Raw genomic sequence first — 23,078 nt, forward strand, 5'->3', positions numbered from 1 at the left:
CAACTCTGTCTAGTTGTGAAATACAAGTGCAAAATTTCTACATCTATGTGTTGCGTAAGAGATAATACATGCATCTTTCAAAAGCAAAAGTCAATCACCGGAGCCAGATCAATTCTGCAATCTTTAATAATCCTTTTAGCGAATAAATTCCTAAATCTTTATGACATTTCCAGTTTGTGCTTGATCTCAACATTACAGCTTTTTTTGGACGCAATGGTATTGCTCATACATTCCATTGGAAAGTTCAAAATAAACAAACATTCCCAGACACCCACGAGCACAAATGTGGCACATGACAAATGTTTAGAAAAACACCCGAGCGCATAAGTGTTTTTTCTATAAGCTCATAAAAGATGAGAATAAGAGAAACTCTGTATTCAAAACTGACTGCAGAAAAAATTGCCAAAAGACTTGGTTTTCAAATTGTGATTTTGCATAATCTCATGGAGAATAAGGAAAGCTCCACCCACCACTTTCCAACGACGTCCGGATTGGAAACACAATCAATTTATTCAAGTGTTAGCAAACATTAGCTTTAGCAACATCTAAAGGTTTACCCTCTCACTTAAGGGGCCAAAGTAGCAGAACATAAATATTAAACATGAGCTTTATACGCAGATCTGCCATAGTAAATAACTTGTCAGTTTTCCGATAAAGTGCTGCCTTTACTGATGAAAAGACAATTCAGGGTTTCACTTGATTGAAATTTATCCTACCACAGATTTTTTTTTTCAACAAATGCTATATTAACAGTCATTTCAAAGCACAGTAGAACCCGAGATTACGGCGTCCATATCTTACCATGTATTTACATTACGATGTGAAATTCAACTTTTTCCAGCCCCTCAATATGGAATTTTCCCTATCATACCACATCAACCACCTATTATTTCACTTGCCCATAAATTTAAAACTTTGCGGTGTTTGTGCTTTTGATGAATTATGTCTCTAAGATGCCTGTCTGCTATTGGTTGACATCATTTAAGATGCTGGTCTGCTATTGGCTTGAAACTTTTCATGTTGGCATCATGAAAATGGCGATACTCTCCCACAATGTCTTTCTCTTCAGTTCAGAATCTCGTGCAACAAAAGTAACTAAACTTTTTTTACTGTATTTATTCTCTATGGATCCCAAGACTTGCAGTGATGCTAGAGGGAGAAGCAAAAACATAATAACCATGGAAACAAATCTTGCAGTTATCAAGAAATAGACTCATTGTTACCCTCTCTTAGGAATATGGCTGCAATCAATCGACATTTTGGACAATTCTAAGAAATTAAATATCACTGTAAACAAAGCGCAATGGCAGAATTGAGCCCTTTTGGTTGGAACCAATGAATTAACTGACTAAACCATGTGGCAATTGAATGCATGGGTGTTGTAAAGGTCTAACCTAGTTGATACACACAGGATGCTGTAAGTGCGTGGTAACGTCACTTACTTCGGTTAATGGAAAACTGATCTCATAACGAGGACGATTTTAGTCGGACAAGAACTTCTTTATCCTTATTTCCTGTTCTCTTTGTACTATACGTTCATCCATTATCTGTACCGCTTTTCCTCAGTAGGATAGCGGGGGGTGCTGAAGCCCATTCCAGCTATCTTCGGGCAGTGGTAAGTCTCTTTATACAATGTGGTAAATTTATGAACATTAACTGAACATTAGTCTTCCTCCAGGGCAGTTAAAGTTGAATTAGTGGGACTTTGGTTGCATTTGATGACTTTACAACAGATTAATCCAGTTTCCATTTATTCCAATGTGGAAAGGTGTTTCAATTTCCAACTGATTTATTATATAACGTCACTGCTGGAACCAATTGAACGCGCAAGTTGAGGTAACATTGTACTTGCTTAACTCTCGAGGCGCAAGCTCGCAGTTTTTCTTTCATCCTCCCACACGACCGGAAATCCTGAGCGCCTCCAGATTGGAGATGACTCGAATTGACGCAAATTGAGTAATTGCGGTGGCTGGCGGATGTCAATCACGAGGACAAAAGCGGCAGAGATGAGTTCCAGTTTTTCCAGCATCACAAATGACAACGACAAAAGAACAATTAACACAGTGCCGAGAAACAAGCCTTTCGGGTTTACGCTGCGGTGAGGCATCCCGCCATTTCTTGAAAAATAAACGTTAACTTTACCTTCTAAGGCCACGCCCATTTTTGACCACAGCTGGTCTCTCCTTCCTTCTACTTTCTCAATTCCTTCAAAATTTGAACACTCCACAGCCAAGCTGATACCAAAAAACACATAACATAAAAAGTAGGATGCACCGAAATTTCAGCACCGAAAAACTTTCGGTCAAAAATAGACAGAAGTGAAAAGATAAAACAGAAAAAAATATTCTGAAAGAACCATGTTGTGATGATTTAATGTCTATAGTGAGGTGAGCAGTGTGAAGCTGGCTTTCACTGCGTTTTCTTGTTATTTTAGAATTTGCACATGAAAAGTAAGGAGACGAAGAGCGCCATGAAAATGGGACTTCGATCAAGTTTTTTAATTTTTTTTTTTTTAAACCAGCAAGTCACTTTCTCTGAAGTTTCGTTAACCACTAGCTGGGTATTTGGCTAATATTTACATTATAAAGATAACAAATTACAGTGGAGAAGTTTTTAAATCATAAAGACATACTTTGTGAGTCACATACAGTTTGTTTGTCCATGAAATTTTGGTTAGCTGCTAGCCGGACTTTGGTTAATTTCCGCTAAAAGTAAAGAGCAAACTTACTACAGGACTTTGGCTAATGTTTACTGGATAGCAGTACATAGCTCACTTTCTGTGTGGATCACATTCAATTGTGACACAAATATTCAATTGTGAAGCCAATATGTGTGAGTGTGACATGTTTGTTGCATTACACTGGAGCAGCTACCCCACAGCACCATCATCAATTTATACTACTCCAGTTTTTCTGCGAGACGGTTTTTGTGAGAATAAACTCGCTAGCAGTATTTGCATTTTCAATCTTTTAGCAGTTTTACTTTACCTGTGGCACTTTGTTGTCCAAGAAGAATTTCTTTAAGCACTTAAAAGCCTTTAATCAAAGACATACTTAAAATTAGCAGCTAGTAATAGGCCAGTCGGTTCTTTACAATTGTATATTAAATCATTACCAAATCAATGTTTTTAATAATTGTTATTATTTATTCCGGGGATAATATCTCGGTATTGCCCTTTCACTATTAAATTTTTTTGGGTCAATTTCGGTGCATCCCTCATAAAAATCATAAATAAAAACAATAAGAGTGATGAGAGAAATAAGAAAAGTGAGCAGTGACATTTTCTCTCCCCATAAGAGCCTTCATTATTAAAAGAGAATTTAAGTGCTAGCTGGCATTTCCCTTTTTGGCCAGAGAGGAACTCGTTTGACCAATCGGATGTATTGCGAAACATGACGAGTTCGAAGAATGCTGTAACCTGAGAATCGGATTAACACTGAATAGAGAAACAAAAATACAAAGATTCTTCTAAAAATGGTAAAAAATATACGGAATGTGCTTAGTCTTATTTTTTTTTTACTTGGCACACATTTAAACGCAAATTTACATTCCAGTGATTTGACCTCCCGATCTCATCGGAAAACAGTTGAGGATCTGATCTAATAATTATGCTGGATCTTTAGGATTGAAAATCCACAAAAACAATAGCAGACTATCTGACGTTAACATATGCGAATAGTACCCACGAGAAAAAGGTAGAAAACGCTCACGTGGGCTCCTTCAAATAAAAGTATCATAAAAAATTGCTGTGCCAAGTAATAGGGCAACACTATGTACTGCAATGCTTAAAAAGAAAAGCCCTCACGTGGTCGTTGAGTTCATTGTTTCGATAAAAGCGGATCAGAAAGACGATTATCTTTGGTTTGAGTTCGAGGATAAACAACCGATTTTGATTCTCACACGTCCGTGTCTCCAAGAAGCGGTTCCTCGTCCAACCGAAGGCGCTTAGCGTGCGAGGCCTCCAGGAAGTTTTCCTTATCCTCGGGGTCTTCAGGTGGGGGTGCCGCCCACTTGGCGCCACAACTTCGTTCGCGGGCACGAATGGTGACTGGCTCTGGCGACTGCTGCCAAAGCCAAGGGTGGCTGATGCACTCGATGGCGCTTGGACGGTCCCTGTCGGCAAAGAAAAAGCATTCAGTGGAGCAACAAAAACATGAGGGCACTTGCACAACAATCCCGAGCCTCCAGATTGTTTTCTTTGATTCAGTGGTCGGCAACCACGAGCCTGCAGACTGCTACCAGGCAGTGGGGAGTTTGGTACCAGGTTGCACAGAGAGAAAAAGTTACTTCCATTATTTTTTGACCTATTGTTATCTTACCGACACTGGTACATTTTAGACTGATCTTAAAGCAGGGCTTTGAGGTGGGATGTGTGGCTCGCACAGTCGGGCGCAGTTGCAACTGCGACGTTGGAAACAACGATTCCCGCCGATTGAACATACAGTGAAGAATGACTCAAACCAAACTTTTGTGCTTTCAACCAATAAGCAATAAGTCTGCTCAACTGCAGCCCACTACGTCATGCTAGAAAGATTGTCAACCAACTTGGTGCTACGGAAAAACTTTTGGCAACAGAGTTGAAAGATGCATGGATCCTTCAGTCAAAAACACGACACTGAAATCACATAACACAAACGTGCTTTTTGCGGGGTTGGTTCATTTGTATTTTTAATCGCGCGGATAAATGTGACGTTTTGCTATAAACCTTACAATAACGACCAGAGTGTGTTGCTTTTAACCAAGTCTGCCGCACAGTTCACAGGTTCAGGGTTCAATTCCAGCTACCGTCATCTTTTTGTGGAGTTTGCAGTTTCTCCCCATGTCCTAGAGCTCTCCAGATTCTTACATTCCAAAAACATGGTTAGGATAGACTCCAGAAACCCTGAGAGATGAGTCATAAGCAATCCGAGAAATGATTAAATATGCGTGATTTTACGAGAACTTCTAAATGTTCCACATGACTACACGGTGGATGTACTATTATTTACTTATTATTAATAATGTTATTAGTATAAATGTTGTTATTTTTATTATAATATATAAAAAGTATAAAGATGTAAATTGCTGCCCTTGCGCTGAGTCAAGAAAATAATGTCAGTCATTGAACTGGTCCATGGTTCAGAAAAGGTTTCGGTCTAATGCTTTGTTTTTGATTAGGGTTGACTTGACTTTGAGTAATTTTTCCCAAAAGCACAAAGAAATATAATTCCAAATACCTCTGTATTTTTTAACTATCATAATACGAATTCAACAAACTGAACACAATGAAAGCCTGCAACCAAGTGGCTAACACACGGTGTTAGAGAACGGTAGGAAAAAAAGTGTTCTCAATGTTCTCTGGTTGATTAATGGTAGTCAGCGTGTACAGCTATAGTGGGTGCCTTGCGAGTGGTGACTGGCGCTTGGCTTTGGCGACATCCAGTGGACATATTTAAAATTGCAAATCGTTGTTTGAAGCGAAGAAGCACATTATTCTCTTGTTCTTCTTTCATCATTGTCTTGTGGCCCGCGGGCATCGAGTTTGAAACATGTGCACTACACTTTACAGTGGTTAAATAATAAACGCTGTCCCTTAAATATATATATGATACCGACTTGGACTCTTTCAAAAGGAGGTGGTGACTTACTCGGGCGCTTTGACCAGTAGCTTTCGTATGAAGTCGACTGCCAGCTCGGACACCCTGGAGAAAGCCTCGCAGCTGTAGTCCACGTTGACCTGAGACACGTTCAAGTACGTCTCCTGCTTGTCATCGCCCGCAAACGGAGACTCGCCCGTCACCAGCATGTACGCGATCACGCCCACGCTCCTGAGAAAAAATGTAAAATGTCTATTTCAAATTGTGTATTAATGCAAGATAATTATCAAACTGACAACAGTTATAATAATCCTTGTTGGCACAATTCCTTTCCTTGCCTCTTCTTTACACTTTACACCAACCATATTGAAGGGGGGGTTGGTTGAGAGATTTTGTAAGGTTTATTGGTCTATATTCTTTATCAATTATCCATTATCCGTTATTGGTCAAATCATAATACGCTACAAAGCCAAGGGGCCGAGACACTTGCTCTCAGCCGAGTCAAGGTCCTATCCACAGAGCCATGCAGCGATCAGTCCGAATGCACCGTTCCCGGAGGTACTGCAATACCGGGCCGATGCGTGGAGTGGACAGAGCAAGCTCTTATTCCATCTCCAGATTGCAAAAATCAAAACCGACACATGCCGAACACACGCCGACACATTTTGAATTTCACAGTCGGCAGAGCAAGCTGATACATCTAGAATTTCAGGGTCGGATGCACGAGATATTAAACAAAAAAACGTGTCAGTAAACGTAGCACTTTATGTTTACATACGAACTAGAAAGAAGAAGAGGATTTCTTTTACTTCCGGGTGGATGCTGTGTGACCTCTCACAGCACCACGCGCTGGTAGCGGCGGAATGAACAGTAATGTCCTGTACTCGGAAAAAGGTGAACACAATAAAAAAATCTGACTTACAGCAATGTCCGGATATTTTTCGACATCCCCCAAAAATGTTTGTATCTACTGTTTTACTTAAATAGAATGGTCGTAGGTAGGGGAGAGTCTGTACTGTGATGCGTTATTAATAATTTGTTACTCTACTGTTGTTACTACATGGTCCAATACCACATTATCCCTCACTTATTAAAATTAGATCATGACTTATAGTGTCCTCTGATTGATGTGTATTCCTGCATCACTCCTTCAAATACAACCCTCAATCTGAAAGCAACACTTCCCAAAGGCTGGGCATGTTGCTATTTATTTAGTAAAACAATACAGTTATCCGGCGCCGTATCAGGATCAGAGTCCGAGGTACAAAATTTCTACTCATAAAGATAATCTCCCTACTGTATAAACTCGCATCCAAGCTGAATTTACAACTGTAAAATAAAATACTAAAATCGAGGATTCTGCTTACATGCACATTTTTGGTTGTGTGTCATCAGTGGTGATTGGTAGGCAGCACGATGGTGAACACCTTTTATTCTACTTATTTTACTAAGTGACTATTTTAATGCAGTTTTAGGGGTTCTTGATAGATTCTAAGCATTTATGTTCCTCATTAGAATGTATTTTAATTTTGTAACAAGTAGTAGCACAACTTGTCTGTGTCACCTCTCTACCTCTTCGTAATGTGAGCGAGGCACTTTAGACTCGGGCATGATCAGTCGAATGGCTAAGGATGTTGAGATTGGACAAGATTTGTGATTAGAATATTTTTTTCCTTTGTTGTCACACTGCCGGTTGTTTTTTGGGTAGAATTTGCTTAAGAGTGACAGCTCGTTAAAATTGAAAGCTGCAAGACCAAATCCACAAAATTATGTCTTAGTGTGTTAATTTTCTGTACTAAAACATACATAGAGTAGTGTTCATATTTGAATGTTTCTTACTTCTTTTAACAAATGATTGCTGCTATAAATTTGCTTCACGTGAGGCAATATAGAAGCCCTCCACAGCCATTATTGGCCCAATGTAGTATTTGTATATTTATTTTGAATAATTAGCCTGCAGTCACATGAAAAAAGGAATCTGTTATTGGTATTAGGATCTTACTGATCATCAGTAGGAAGAGCGGTTACCTTGCATTCCCTAAAATGATTGCCACTCACCAAAGATCTGTGGACGTCGTGATGGGCTCGTAATTCAGAATTTCTGGAGCTAGAGAAAAGAAAAGGAACCACAATTTATTTCAGTGGGAGTTAATCACAATATGTTTTATTTCCTCACATGCCTTGTCGCTGCCTTGCCATTTAATCTCATTATCTTTGTGCATATTATTCTCTGGGATATCAGGCAGGGAGTAAAGACGTAGTCTTTTTTTTTAATAGAAGATTTTATACAGACATTGAAAACTGGAACTTTGAAATAAATGAAAATAAATACATGAGTAAATCTTTGATTTGGATTTGCATATAATTATACAAGACGAGATCACACCATGGAAACAAAATCTTGCAGTTGCTGGTCAACTTTCTTTACTTACCCACATACTCAGGTGTGCCAAGAATCTCTCGTAGCTCGCCGACCGCGCCCAATCTGCGTGCCAGGCCAAAGTCCACAATTTTAATGTCTCCGGGAGGAGAAAGGCTGGTCAGAAGGATATTCTGAGGCTGAGCGAAGTAGAAAAAAAAGTTTCCGTCAAAGCTCTGACATAACATGTTGAGTCAAGTGTGACGTCCACCTTGAGGTCCAAGTGCACCAGGTTGCTCTGGTGGAGCTGGTGAACGCCCTCCAGCATTTGTCTGATTAGACGAGTGATCTGAGCTTCAGACAGCAGCTCGTCAGATGCACAGTGGTCGAAGATCTCGCCGCCAGCCGCGCTGGTAGTCAGAAAACACATTTTCAGTTAGAATTGCTTTAATGTGACAGTGTGTACAATTTCCAACACATACAGGTACATCTAGATTTTCTCGAGCGAGAGCAAACGGCTGGAGTTGGTCAGAGCTGGTATTAGCAGCTAACACGTAGAGCTACTAGAAACGCCAGAAAAAGATTACAAACACAAACTAGAATTTGTCAAGCGCAGTGACGTTTAGTCACGGAACGCGACAAGATGAGTAGCTAGAGAAGGAACATCGAGTAAAAAAGTGGAACATCTCAGCGATGTTCACTTGCATGGCCAGCTTCGGAGGGCAAGTGATACTGAAGGACGAAACAAGCATTATTCATATGGAGTATCCTACATTAATAATAGTGGCAAGCCATAGCCGCCAGCCAAGTGTCCAACATGAGGGGCTAGAGAAGGAAGCAGAGGTGGGGGGGAAGCACTAGAGTCCTGGATCAAGGAACTCTGACGTATGATTACAGTACATGAACAGCTTTGGAAGGATGAAGACGACTTTATTTAAGCATAGCAGCTAAAAAAAACAATTGCCGTGAGCTGCAGCCAAGTGGCTAGAGAAGGAAAGAGTGAGGAAACAGGGTTCCTACGGCTAAAAGCAAGTTAAATTCAGTAATTTAAGACTTTTTAATGCCTTTTGAAATCAAATTTTGGATCAAGTGAAAAAACAAAACAAAAAAAAAAAAACAATTGAAATGAACAACACGAAAAAACAAATATTTCTTGCACACTATACATCGTGCCTTGTACACATTACCCGGCACAGTTAGCCATGGCAAAACTCGTTTGTCGGACAAGCACTTCTAATTAAATGTACACTTTCCCATGGTCCAAAGTAAACGTCTCTGTCCGAAGTTGCTGTTTTTTTATAGGTAGACCTAAGAACATGCGCCTGCTCTAAATGGCCTGAATGAAACCACATCAGTTTTTAGAGTTCTGTTATTGTGGTCATGCGATGTTGCCACAAAAGTAAATCAGTCAATTATTAAAAAAGACAATTGATAAATGTTACTAAATATTTTTAGATTAAAGAGATATAAATCTTAATAATTTGTTCAAATTTTTAAGACTTTGACGAATTGAATTTAAGATATTTTAATGCCAATTAAGGCCTTATTTTTGAAATAATGAATTCATTGCCTTTTCAATATTTTTCATGGATCTGCAGGAACCCTGGAAGATAAAAGCGCCAGATATCCTGAGTCAAGGATCTTGGCAAAATTCAATTGTATGAGCATCTGTGGAAGGCAAGTGACACTGAAGGTCAAAGCAGGAGTAGCTAACAATAATAACAATAATGGCTAATTGCGAGCCATAGCCTGGGATCAAGTGGCTAGCATGAGCGTCTAGAAAAGAAAAGAGGAGAAAAAAAGTAGAAGATGCCTGAATCATGAAACTCAGCTTTGAAAGCCGGGTGACAGTAAAGGACAAAGTAGGAGCTGCTAGAAATAAAAATTGTGGCTAGCAGTGAGCGCTATATATAGTCTTTAGCCAAGTGGCTAACATAGTTGGCTGGTGAAGGAAACACTGAAAAAAAAGTTACAGATGCGTGAATCACAGAACGCGGCTTCTTCAAAAGACATCTGAACCTACAAGTTTTTAAAATAATCAAGATTATGAGGTAGTGTAAGTGTTAAACCTTATTTTTTAAAATCAATAGAGTTCATTTAAATAAAAAGTTTTTGCACAGCTACAAGTCTTTACATACTACGCACTGTCCCTTAAAGCAAACTGTCTGACTCACAATTGAAGAATCAGCTGGGTACACTTTTGTTGCAATTCCTTTGGACACAAAAGTATTTGCTTTGTTGAGGCTGTGTGGAAAAAGCCCTTGCCTAAATAGAGGGTGTGTCCATTGTCGGAAAAGTCAACACAATTCTCCGGAATAACAATAATTTTCCGTTCAACTACTCGAAACGTAATTTAGAAAAAGAGATTGCGTTTCAAAATGGAAGCCAGGTAACAAGTTTGAGTTTCCGACTCACTATTCCAGCACCAGGACGATATCGTGGTCGGTCTCGTAGGCGGCGTGCAGGTTGACCACCCTCGGGTTGTTTCGAGCAGTCTCCAGAACGGCCATCTCGTGGACCACCTCGGCGCGGCAGTCGCGACCTCGTCTCCTTTTTCGCAGGAATTTGGCCGCAAACACTTTGCCCGTGGATTTCTCCACGCAACGCTTTACCACGGCAAATTTTCCCCTTAAAGAAGAAAAGATAAAAAAGGAAATAACGTAAAGTAAAGCCCCGGGATACGTTGTACCCTGGCCTTTTAGACATTTTCTCTTTATGGCACAGGTGTCAAACTCATGGCCCACGGGCCGAATGTGGCCGGCTGCCAGAGCTGCACAATTTTGGGGAAAAAAAAGATTGTCATTTTTCAGACCAGTATTGTAATTTCGATGCGTTTTTCAATTTCAAAAGAAAAGTGAATTTTCTGTGCTAGTTATGTACAGAGACTCCTTGTTACTTCGCACTTTGAATATCAATGGTTCAAACCTTTGCGGATTTTGAACTGAATCATCTTTTTTTTTTTCATTGATATTATTGTATCTTGCATTGTAGTCTGATAGAAAGCAGACAGCGGGGAAAGATTAGAGAGGGCGCTGTGTTGGAAAAAAAAAAACTATAAATCCCAGAAAAAAATGCATAGTTACATCACATCACAATATACACTTAGATGACATTTCAGTTGATTTTATGTGGCCCGCAAGACAATGCTGAGAGAAGCAGAAGAGGAAAAATAAGCAACAAGTATTAGCGTCAATCAATGACATGCAGTTATTCATACTGTATGTCCAATGGATGTCACCAAAGCCAGGTAACGCCCGCAGAACACGGTGTATTTGCCGACTACACTTAATCAACCAGAAAACATTGAGAAAACCAATCCCAATGTTTTTATTTAATAAAAGTTACAGAAGTGCTGTTTAAGGTAAAACAAAAATACAAAATCAAACATAGACCACCTGGGTGTCTTTGCAGAAGTTTAAAGAAGCTTTAGCTCCTTTCTATTGTAAATAAGAAATCTAACAGCAAAGTTACCATATTCAGGTTAACATTTTTATAAAAAAATAAAATAATAAAGACATTTGAATCATTGATTCAATTATCTAAATGAGTGTATGCAATATTTGCCACTTTCCATTCTGCATGACTTTCCCAGAGTTAATTTGTTTTCTACAAATACACAGTTGTATAAAAGAGATGAAATGTTAGTGAAGGAAAGAAACCCCCAATAAATGTTTTACAATCAAACAGTACATCTATGAAACATAGTTCAATTGTGAGCCTCCAAAAAGACACCCAACCCTCCAGCCAAGGCACCATTTGCATGTCATTCATTTACTAGTCCGGCTCTCGTGAGAATGGATTTTCTACCATGTGGCCCCAGAGGTAAAAGGAAAATGACACCCCGGCTTTGTTGTGTTTTTGGGCCCTTCCTTATGGTTTTTCCCCCACTCTAACAACAGTGACAACAAATTATCTTAAGCTTATCAAGATTAGAATTTCTGTTGGAATGACTTCAAATAATTACAGCTTGTGTATAAACATTTAAGGTTTTTGTGTGCAACATTGGCATTTCTATCTTTTCAGGTTGAGAAATGCTGTTCACTTTAAAAGAAAAGGCATTTTGCATGTTTTGCTCAGAGGACTTGGTACCAAAAAAATCAAGAGAATGGCTGCTAGTGTGAGTTTGGCACAAACTTGTATACCGACTTAACGGGTAAATAATGTATATTTATGAAAATCTGCCATAGAAATAAAAAGTAATTTTCTTAAATTTAACTTTTCGTAAATGTAACCAATAAAACCAAGGACTTTCAACCTTCTGTGTTTTATCCATCTCTTTCTCTAAAGTTTTTAGTAAATTTTTACCCTTGTGTGCCATGTCCAATCTCATTGCATACAATGTTTCAAAATGTTTATATCAATGACAATAAAGACCATTCAAATACATTCAATATTCGACATTTCGTTCTGTGTACATCGTTACAAAGAATGACAATACAAAGGAAATTATTATTATTATTATTATTAAAGTATATTTAGTTTCATCCATTGGTAGTTTCTGAGATATGGGCATTTAGAATTGGGTCTACCCTTTTGGAACAACCTTTTTGGTCCTAAGACTTGCAGTGATGCTAAATGGAGAAGAGAAAAAAAAGGACAATAACTATATATGGAAACAAATCTTGTGGTTGTCAGAGAAGAAAAAATGCACACGAATCACTACTATTGATAAGTTGTATATCTGTAACCTTTGCATGACCGGGACTATTATTAAAGCTCTTGAGGCGATTCAAAGAGGGAAATCTTCCAACAGAATAACAGTCTTTGCAAGCAGAACTTAGTTTCTATATTTTTATTGGCCGTCTGTCTCCCCTCTGCATCCACCTTATAACCCCACTGTACCACCTCAAGTCACGACACACTGTAGGTAAAACAAAATTATTTTTTCTTTACTTGTATCTTTATGACATTAATTAATCCTCATCTCATCTCATCAGCTGCACAACTTATCCTCAGTAGGGTCGCGGGGGTGCTGGAGCCCATCTCCAGCAATCATCGGGCAGTGAGCAGGGGACACCCTGAACTGGTTGCCAGCCAATCGCAGGGCACACAGGGACAGACAACTCGCTCGCCCATTCACACCTAGGGACAATTTTAACTGGCCAATCCACCTGAAATGCATGTCTTTGGAATGTGGGAGGAAACCGGAGTGCCCGGAGGAAGCCCACGCAAGCACGGGGAGAACATACAAACTCCGCACAGGAAATCTGGTAGCTGGATTTGAACCCACAAAGAAGGTTCCAAAGACCTTAGAACTGTGCCGCACACACGCTAACCACTGCGCCGCCGTGCTGCCATTACTTAATCCTATGCAAGTATAATACACAGAAGCACGGGACAAGAAATTAAATCCACGCACACACAGTGATTTTATTTTTGGCATTTTTTAAAAATCGACATTTCATCCCGTAATCAATTTTTGTGACATCATAACCGGTACATAAGACACGCATTTGCTTCTCAACAGTCCGCTGGCGGGCCATCCGAACGTTAAGGGGTTAAAGAAAGAAAATTAAATTGCAATCATCAATCAAAACACAATACAGGTACAATCTCAATTATCGAGAATCGTGATGCAAATCCACATCCTTTCCCATTTAGTGACCCTATAACTGCGAGACATTTCGGTCTACCGCCCCCCTTTTTTTCCCTTGCTGTCTCAGGTGCTGGAAGACGTTGGAAGCTTTAGGTCCTTGGGTTGTTATGTGACTGCAGTTGGTGGAATGGGGTGTGAGATATTGCACAGAGTGAATCAAGGAAGCAAGGTTTTGGGTGCTCTGAGGAGAGTGATGAGCAACAAGAGTATGAGTATGGATGTTAAGAGGGGACTGTATGAGAGTGTGATTGTGCCGACTGTGTTGTATGGTGCAGAGAATTGGAGCCTGAACACGGATTTGAGAAGGAAATTAAATGTTTTTGAGATGAAGTGTTTAAGGAGTATGTTAGGAGTGACAAGATTGGATAGATTGGGAAATAAAATTGTGAGGGACAGAACTGGAGTCGTAGTGGAACTGAACAAACGTCTGGATATGAGAGTACTCGGTTGGTTTGGACACATGGATAGGTTGGATAAGAAGCGAATGTTAAAGAGGATCTACAGAGGAGAAGTAAATGGAAGGAGACCAAGGGGAAGGCCGCGATGGACGTGGATAGATGGTGTTATGAGTGCACTGCAGGAAAGAGGTCTAAATATTGTGGAAGCTAGAGCTCTTGTTGGTGATAGGAATGAGTGGAGAGGTGTTGTTAAAGGATAGTGGGATCTTATGACGCAATTTAAGGGATGGGCAGGGCACATGTATGATGCGGCAGAGGTAAACCAGTGAAAGCTGTCGGGCTGTGTCACCCTGACCCGAGTGACATGGCCGCTTTCTTGTGTCCTGTTTCATCTGGAGACGAAAGCATGACCAACTTGGGTGCAGAGGTGCTTAACTTGTTTGGGCATTTGGGTTGGCCATGGTCAAATTTTTCGTGTTTTTTGCTACTTTTTCCGTTTTCTTTTCTTTGTTTTTGTATTTGTGTTTGTCTTGCTGTCGGTCACCCCTCTCGAGGAATATGACCAAGGTAGATAGATAGATAGTGGTACAAATCGAATCGGCACTTTAATTTCCTGATACAATCAAATGGTGACCAAAGCATATCGCCCCACCCCTAATTACACATAAGTACAGCTTACATTATTTAGTTACGGGGGGGACGGGAATGAATTGGCTAATTAGAATAGTTTTCTCTACAAGGCAATTTCATTCTGCGGTACGGACCTCAGAACAGATTCACGTCGTATCCTGGGGCTCTACTGTATGTCATCATCAGAATTCTCATCAGGTGATGTGAGATTTTTGAAGGCAGTAATAACAAAACCCAAAAGCAGAGAGCGAACCGCCAGAACTGGTTGAACAAAGTTCATGTTTGTCACTTATACACGAGCAAGAACAGAGAGTAGAAGTAATGACCTACATTTGAACCAGACGGTAATGGAACATGAAACCAAAGGCCTTGTACTTGAATTTGAGGCCATAGGACAAAATCTCAGTACTCATTACCATCCGAAATAGCAATGGGGGATCAAAATACAGAATTGGACACCATTGAGGGTCTATTTTGCGGAAGAACATGCCATTTTGTCTCTAAATTTTGTCATATAATGAGAGCAAAGGATACATTTCTAAGCAGTGCCGTTTCCAGGATTTATAAAAAAATAAAAAAATAAAAAATAAAAGAATAGTGAAGGATATTTGTGTTTTAGCTTACCTAAATTCAAAATGTTGCCTAAATTCGAAAATGTTTAATGTTTTTTTTTTCCTTATACTAAATTCTAAAAACATTTATGCCCCCGCCTGGTGCATCTGTGTTATTTGTTAGCCTGAATACAAGAATTGTTCATGTTTTGATATGTGTGAATATCTAAGAATGTTTACGTTTCATTCTATGTTTCCTTCTCTTAATTCAAGTATGTTGTTTTTTTTATTGGTTTTAAAAATTAACTTTTTTGCCTAAATTAAAAAAAAAACATATATATATATTTCTAAATTCAAGAATGTTTCCTTTTTCATTGTTTTTTTTTGAAGATTTTTTGGTAATTAAAATAAAAAAATTTACACAATGAATCAGTGTTTTTATTCATTTTTGTCTTGCTGTGAGTAAATAGGTGCCACGTAATACTTGTAAGGTTTATTATCGCTTAAAAATGGAAAATGGAATTACAATCATTAATATGGAAATGATTGGCTCAGGTATAGAATATATATATTCTCATGACGATGTTTTTGGCTAAAATGTGTCGAATAATAATACAAAGTATTTTGTTTGCTCTAGGCGGCGCAGTGGTTAGCGCGTGTGCGGCACAGTTCTGAGGTCATTAGAACGAACCTCCTGTGTGGAGTTTGCATGTTCTCCCTGTGCTTGCGTGGGTTTTCTCCGGCCGCTCCAGTTTCCTCCCATATTCCCAAAACATGCATGTCAGGTTAATTGTCCCTCGGTGTGAATGGGCGAGTGAGTTGTCCGTCTCTGTGTGCCCTGCGACTGTCTGGCAACCAGTTCAGGGTGTCCCCTGCCCACTGCCCGAAGACAGCTGGGATGGGCTACAGCACCCCTGCGACCCTACTGAGGATAAGCGGTGCAGATAATGGATGGAAGGATGGATTTTGTTTCCTCTGCTTGTTTTAGCAGGCCGGCTGGTCCCAATACTGCCCGTTTTTGACTCTCGGACTAAGATATTTTCTTTTCTTTACATATAAGGTTTTCTTGATTTGTTGTCCTTCCGAACTGGACCGGTTCCTGAACCTTTTCCAAGAGGTTTCATCTTCTTTGAATTATAATATATTTTCATTACGTGATGATCTTTGTTTAAATGCAATTATATATTTATATATAACGTATTTTTAAATTTAAAAAATGCAAGATTGTCCCAACTTGTTTAAGTCTAGAACTAACCCGGTTCCGACTCACCTTCCCAGCTCGCCGGTGACTTGGAAGACGGCATCCAGCGGGTCGGCACTGATGGGCGTTAAGCTTTCGGCCAGGAGCCCGCTTCGGCTGTCTAGCCGCTTCCGAGACATCCTCAGGTCCGGTCTGGTTCCGAATGCGGTCCAAATGGAGAGCAGGTCTCGAAGTAAAAAGGGGAACTTGAAACGGGCCAAGGGGTAGCTAACACCGGCCGCCGCCGGTTACTTCTTCCATGCTAGTCCGGTTAACTTGTGCTGGCTTCAATTCGACGCTCCGACAAAAGTCTTTCTCCATTAATAAGCGGGTCCAATCTCTACCGAACCGCGTCAAGTTCGACTTCTTTCGAACACTCCTTGGTGATTTTTTTTAACTTCCTTTTTCCCCCTCGACACGTCACCGCAACGCGCATGCGCAACGCCGTTTTCATTTGGAAACTAGGACAAATGTTCAAACGTGATTGTTTGAAATATTTTTTTAAAACATATTTTATTTCCATAAACTCCCCTAAAAGTGACAAAATCAAATGAAAACAACTTTGCATCTTAAAACAACTTCCTTAATGTGGCACCTCTCTGCATGTCACTTCAGCACGCATGCGCAAAGCCGTTATCATTCGGGAACTAGTCAGTTTGAAATATTAAAAAATCATCAGAATTTCTACGGAATCCCAAAAGTGCCAAAATTAAATACATGCTAGTATCACCTTAAGAAATAAAAACAATGGTGCTCAATCACGACAAAATATAATATATTTGGAATTTTCTTTTCAAAATAGGATTTTATCATTTCAATTATTAATAATCTTCAACATATCTAATCAAAAAATTTATAAATAAATCAACTTTTAATTTTAGGAAAATCATTTTTTTTTTTATAATAAAGACGTATGATTTCCACAGGGTTGTTTAAACAGAAATTTTCAACAAAGTGTCTTTACATTAAAAAAATGTCCTTTGTTTGTCAAGCGTTCGTGGTTCTTAATCACGGGACTGAGCGATGTCAATGGCTAGGGAGGAAAACAGTGGAGAAAAAGTGGACAGCAAGCATTAGATGCCTGAATCAAGGAACTTAGTGACATTCACTTGCATGAGCTGTAGAATGATGGAGCAAGGTCGGAGCAGCTAACAATAGCGGATGGTGGCAACCCATAGCCTGCAGCTGTGCTTGGCAAAAATCCTCATTCGGGCTTCCGTAGTTTCATGGTGGCCACCAAACATGATAGTTTCTTCAAGTTGTGTAATATATTTAATAAGTCATTTTAAATAAACTCAGATTTTTGAGGTACTTTTGTCAGTTTTACTTGTTATTTGAATCAATAATGTTTTTTTTAAACAAATGAAAAATTGTTACACCACTAAAGGGTTGCTATACCATACTCACTGTCCCTTTAATTCAATAGAAAATGGCTTATGAATGCAAATAAGTATTTAAAAAAGTGTGAATGTGAAAACAAGGAAAACTGGACTGCTTAGTACATTGAGTGCAAAATATATATTTATACACACAACAGGACACATGTACAGTTATATACAAAGATGACGGCTGCACTTGCGGTCCACATAGAAGCATCCTGGAAATTCCAATTGCCTTATCCGTTCATCGACCTATTACTAAGATAGGCGGGACGGGACGCGTATGGAAAGTCAGGGTTTTTTGGGGGGGCTAGCATGCCGCACTAGACACATTCGAACTACATTGCACATTCCCGGAGCTCATTCAAAGTGACTTACAGTGCCTTGCGAAAGTATTGGGCCCCGCACACCAAAAACTTCATTTTTCCTCATTTCAACCATTCAACTTAAATCTAAAATAACTGAAAATATTTTCTAAAAATCAACAACACGAGAGACAAAGTCATGAAATGGAACCAAATTATTTCAACATTTTATAGTATATCACAATGAAAAAAAAAGAAAATTATTCGCCCCTGGTTCTCTAAGCTCAAGACACTGACTCCAGATGTCCCCTGATGACTTCTGAATGATCCAATGTCGACCTAAACGATTAACAATGACGAAGAGCATTAGGTCTCAATTTAAGTGCACCTCCTCTATTATGGTCACAGAGGTCTGTGAAAGAGCCACTGCAGAACAGACAGCATTATGAAGACCAAAGAACATACCAGATAGGTCCGGGTAATACTGTAGAAAAGTTCAAAGCAGGAATGGGATACAAGAACATTTTTCAACATTTACACAACTCCCAGTGCACTATGCGAGCAATATATCAAAATGGAGAGATCACAAAACCACTGCAAATCTACCAAAGCCTGGCCGTCCTTCTAAACTTTCAGCCCAAACAAGGAGAAAACTAATCATAGAAGCAATCAAGATCATGATCACATTGGATGACCTGCAGGCATACACAGCTAAGGTGGAACAATCTGTGCATAATACAACTTTTAGTTGCACTCTGCATAAATCGTCCTTTATGGAGCAGTAGCAAGAAGAAAGGCCTGTTTTCCTTTTGGAAGAAGCCACATGGGAGACACAAACAACATGCAGAACAAGGTGTTTTTCTCAGTTGAGACTAAGTTAAATGTTTTGGGCTTAATGCAAATTGTTAAATTTAATGTAAGAGTAACAATGCATATCACCCTGAAAACACCATCCCCTCGTCAAACATGGTGGTGGGTACTTCATGCTCTGGGCTTGCTTTTCTTCCGTAAGGACAGGGAAAATCGTTAAAGTTGATGGGAAGCTGTATGGACCCAAATTTGGGGCGATTCTGTCAGAAAATCTGTTGGAGTCTGCAAGGGACATGAGAATGGGGTGCAGCTTCTCCTTCCAACAGGACGACGTCCCAAAACTACATTCAATCCTAAATCGCATTTGTGGAAAGACCTGAAAAATGCTGTTTGGTAAGGAAAAATGGGCAAATATTTTGGTTACAAGATGTGCAAAACCTTTTGCAATGCCTACTTTTCAGTTTTTTTATTTGTTAGCACAATATAAAATGTTGAATACATTCGGTTTCTTTTGACGATTGTGTCTCACATGTTCTTGGAGTTTTTCATTTGTTTGAAGTCTGAAATATGGCAATATGTTTAAAAGTTCTTGGGGGGAGGGCAATACTTTTGCAGGGCACTGTATGTTGATTTCCACGATGACAAAAACACAATTCATCACCTTTTTTTTCCTGATATCCTCATGCAGAAAAAAAGCTAGTAAGGACAGTCGAGTCTTGCATGCAATATCGAGCGAGGGTGGCCCCCGGCGAAGCTCACGGAGCCCGCCGGGGTCCGCCGGCATGCACCGTGGGATAGAAAAGTCCGAGTTCGCTTTGTACACCGAGGTTTTCTTTTTTGCATGCAGCCCTAAATTCAGTCTGAGCTTGGGGAAGAGCGAAGGACGCAACAGTCTGGCTTTCTTTTTCTTTTTTTTTCTTTCTTTTTTTCTCATGCTGTCAAGGCAAAAGTAGTGAGGCCAACGTCAGATCGACCGAGTTCTGTTTTGGGCTGTAAACACAACACAAATCTTCAGCAATCTCCAGCCGAAGCTTCTTCGGGGACAGGATAAGCAGGGAAGCCACTTTGGCATGAAAAACAAAACAAAAACTGTAGACTCCCAGAATATGTGTACCCTACCAAAGGACACTTTCCTTTTACAGTGTGGAATAAGAATTTTATGGCCTTTCTTAGAATGAAAAAAAGTACAGTAGACCCCAGGTACAGCAAGCCTGCCTTATGACGTTTTCACTTCACAGTATGGAAGATCCTTTTCAACCCCTCTCTACAACATTTTTGACATGAAGAACATACAGTAGATCCCAGGGATACAAGCCAGCTTCACTTTAAAAAGCGGAAAAAGATTATTTTTTGGGCCCCTCTGTGGAATCTTTGGACATGAAAAAAAAATCAGTAGACACCCGGGATATGGCGACCATCAATTTCCGAGGTGGCATAAGATAACTTTTTCAGTCTCTTTTTATGGCATTTTACCGTCATGAAAAAAATTTGTAGACACATGTGATATGTTGACCCCCAACTTACGATATTTTTGTTTACAGTCGCGGAATGAGATGTTTTTTTGGCCCCTTGTTATGGCATTTTCCCACGTCAACTACAAATTATTTTGCGTGGCCACAAATGATGACAAGTCTCTAACATGCCTGTCTGCTATTGGTCAACGTCCTATAAAATGCTGGTGTTCTATTGGTCTGTGTCACGACATCATGAACATGCTGATATGCTAATGGCTGTACAACCTCCCACAATGCCCTTCTCTTCATTCAGTGTAGAATCTAGAGTACAATACTTTTTTGTACTGTATATATCAACTAAATAAGTTTAATATTAAAATCTGTCTTAATTTGAATCTGCCGGCTCCTCCTCCCTTTGCATCCACCCCCTAACCCCACTTTACAATCTCAAGTCCCGCCACATCAAACGTAAAAAAATATATCATTTTCTTTTACATGTGCACTTATTTGAAATAATATTTAATCATATACATGTATATAACACATGAGTAGTACTTGCCAAATACTATTTTGTTATTGTAACATTACACCAGGGTTTTGGAAGGCATTAGCTAATTAGGATAGCTTTCTCGCTTTCACTATACAGCAATTTCACTTTGCAATCCCCACTTATCCTGGCGTATCCTGGGGTTCTACTGTACATCCAATCATTGTTTTGGTTTTAGCAACCAATGATTTGTTTTTCTGAGGGACAAGGGATGAATGGATATAAAGAAATTCTAGGGGCAGATTCAAAATTTTCAGTTGTCCCACCTGAGTGAGAATTTGCATGCTCCAGACCCTAACATTTAATTTATTGGGACAGCGTGAGAATAAATCATTTTTCTGAAGCCCGCTCGGCTCGAGATTCCCACATACATTCAGTCACATTTCAGATACATTCACGTTTCCATTTTAACTCTTAATGTTAGAAATGGAGAGAAAAAATAGAAAATAAATACCTCAAAACCTTAAGTAGAATTTCGCTTCTTTAAAAAAATAGGAGAGGGCAACGATTCTCTGAAAATGATCACAAATCAGAAAGACTGAGCTCCTTAAAAAAATAAAATAACATAAAAATATTATAAAAAATGATGCTAATAGAAATGATCTCGGATCAGAAACACTGAGCTCTTTTAAGAATGAATGAATAAACAAATAAACAAACACATACAAAATAGGCAATGATGCCATGATAAATGATCATGAATTACAAAGGCTTAGTGCCTTTAAAGAATAGTAAAACAAATAAAAAAAGGGGAATGGTGCTAGCTGAAATGAGCTCAGGTCAGAAACACCAAGCTCCTTTGATAGTGAATAAATAAACAAACAAACAAATTAAAAAGGGGGAATGGCACAAGTAGAAATGTTTAGAAATCAGAAAGACTGATCTTAAAAATAAATTAAAAAGTAAATAAAAAGGGGCTATGCAAGTAGATAAGATCACGGATCAAAAACCCTCAGGCCCTGAAAACTGAATCAAAGAACAAACAAACAAACGTAAAATGGGCAATGATGCTAGTAGAAATGATCACGGATCAGAAAAGTGAGCCCATTAAAAATAAATGAATAATGAATGACTGAATGAATGAAAAAATAATCAGAAAAAAACATATAAACAAAAAAAACAAGCAAACAATGATGTTATGAGAAACAATCATGAAACACTGAGATGAATAAAAAATACTTTAAAAAATAAGTGGGCAATGGTGCTAGTAGAAATTACCACAAAGCAAAAACACAGAGCCCATTTAAAAATCAACGAATGAATAAATAAACAATCAAATAAAAAGAGGTTATGATGCTGGTAAAAATGATCACAACTTAAAAACTCGGAGCTTAAAAAAGATAAAACATAAGTAAATTTAAAAATAGGCTAGTAGAAATGATCACATATCAGAAACACTGAGTTACCCGGTACTTTAAAAATAATCCCCCCAAAAATTTGAGAAAGGGGGCAGAGATGCTTTATGAAATGAAATGTTCACGAATCAGAAACTGTCTTATAAATCCAATTCATCCAATTTTGAGGTGAAATCGTCAAATGAAAAGCTTTGGAAGAACCTCGCTAGGTGAGTAGAAGATGAGGGCATCCTAAAGTGCATCCAGTCCCAAATGAAAACTACATTTCCCAGCAAGTGTCATTCTTGCCTCCAATCCAGCAAACACAGTTTAAAGGTCCAAAGGGAAGGTCCGTCTTTGTCAACTCGCTTTCAGGTGCGGAAGGACAAAGATGATAAAGCCCACCTGGAAGGGTCCCCTGTCGTCATGGAAACCATATCCATTTGAGGGTCTCTTAGGGGTCTTCACTCCAGACCGAAGGTGCTGGTCTCCTCCACAGCTGTCACCAGTTTCTCGTACAACATGGAGAAGGACGGGTAGGGGGGAAGGTCCAGGCGGTTGAAACACGTGTGTGCTCTAAAATCGGAATGTTAAAGGGACAGTGTGTAATATTTAGTGCCTCCTAGTGGTAAAAAAAAAATCATTCGGTAAAAAAAAAAACCCTATCATTGATAGGAATACTAGGCAAAAAATAGATGGGATTATCATTGGATCCCTTAACCACAGCGTCATAGGGGCACAATTTCCTGTGGTGTGTCTTGGGCAAGTACAGCCTTGTGGCGCCCATCCCTCTCCAGGCCTACAGTTGTTAACTATATATAAAAAATCATAGTTCGAAAAATTTGTATTTCTTTTACACAGTGGAATCCCTACTTAAGTTGCCGCTTTGCTTGTCCGGC

At 39.2% G+C, this 23,078-nt stretch overlaps 2 protein-coding genes and 1 pseudogene across 6 annotated transcripts in view; all 3 read right to left on the reverse strand.

Annotated features, from left to right (window-relative positions):
• Positions 1-108: 108 nt before the first annotated feature.
• Positions 109-16,778, reverse strand: stk17b (serine/threonine kinase 17b (apoptosis-inducing)). The gene is made up of 7 exons (XM_088352926.1): positions 16,381-16,778; positions 10,351-10,563; positions 8,207-8,345; positions 8,009-8,135; positions 7,635-7,683; positions 5,628-5,807; positions 109-4,113 (listed from the first exon to the last, which is right to left on the reverse strand). Exons 1-7 carry the CDS (start codon positions 16,488-16,490, stop codon positions 3,897-3,899), a joined length of 1,035 nt encoding a protein of 344 aa, XP_088209052.1. The 5' UTR covers positions 16,491-16,778; the 3' UTR covers positions 109-3,896.
• On the reverse strand, positions 6,120-6,209 carry LOC148352911 (U2 spliceosomal RNA; annotated as a pseudogene).
• A 1,071-nt stretch (positions 16,779-17,849) lies between the features above and the next one.
• hecw2a (HECT, C2 and WW domain containing E3 ubiquitin protein ligase 2a) overlaps positions 17,850-23,078 on the reverse strand; it is a 33,890-nt gene continuing 28,661 nt past the window's right edge. For all 5 annotated transcript variants that reach the window (XM_088352419.1, XM_088352418.1, XM_088352417.1 and 2 more), the window contains one exon: positions 17,850-22,755. In XM_088352419.1, the coding sequence (XP_088208545.1) occupies positions 22,644-22,755 (112 nt within the window). In that variant the 3' untranslated portion in view covers positions 17,850-22,643. The remainder of the gene's footprint in view (positions 22,756-23,078) is intronic.

The sequence above is a fragment of the Urocampus carinirostris genome, chromosome 14, assembly GCF_059441175.1.
Source record: "Urocampus carinirostris isolate Australia breed hairy pipefish chromosome 14, RoL_Ucar_1.0, whole genome shotgun sequence".
NCBI lineage: Eukaryota > Metazoa > Chordata > Actinopteri > Syngnathiformes > Syngnathidae > Urocampus > Urocampus carinirostris.

Coding starts and splice junctions, on each gene's coding strand:
- stk17b (XM_088352926.1), bottom strand. CDS start 16,490: ATGTCTCGGAAGCGGCTAGACAGCCGAAGCGGGCTCCTGGCCGAAAGC. Junction 8,346..10,350: donor ATCGTCCTGGTGCTGGAATA/GTGAGTCGGAAA, acceptor TCTGACTACCAG/CGCGGCTGGCGGCGAGATCT. Junction 5,808..7,634: donor ACGACGTCCACAGATCTTTG/GTGAGTGGCAAT, acceptor ATTTTTTCTCAG/GAGCGTGGGCGTGATCGCGT.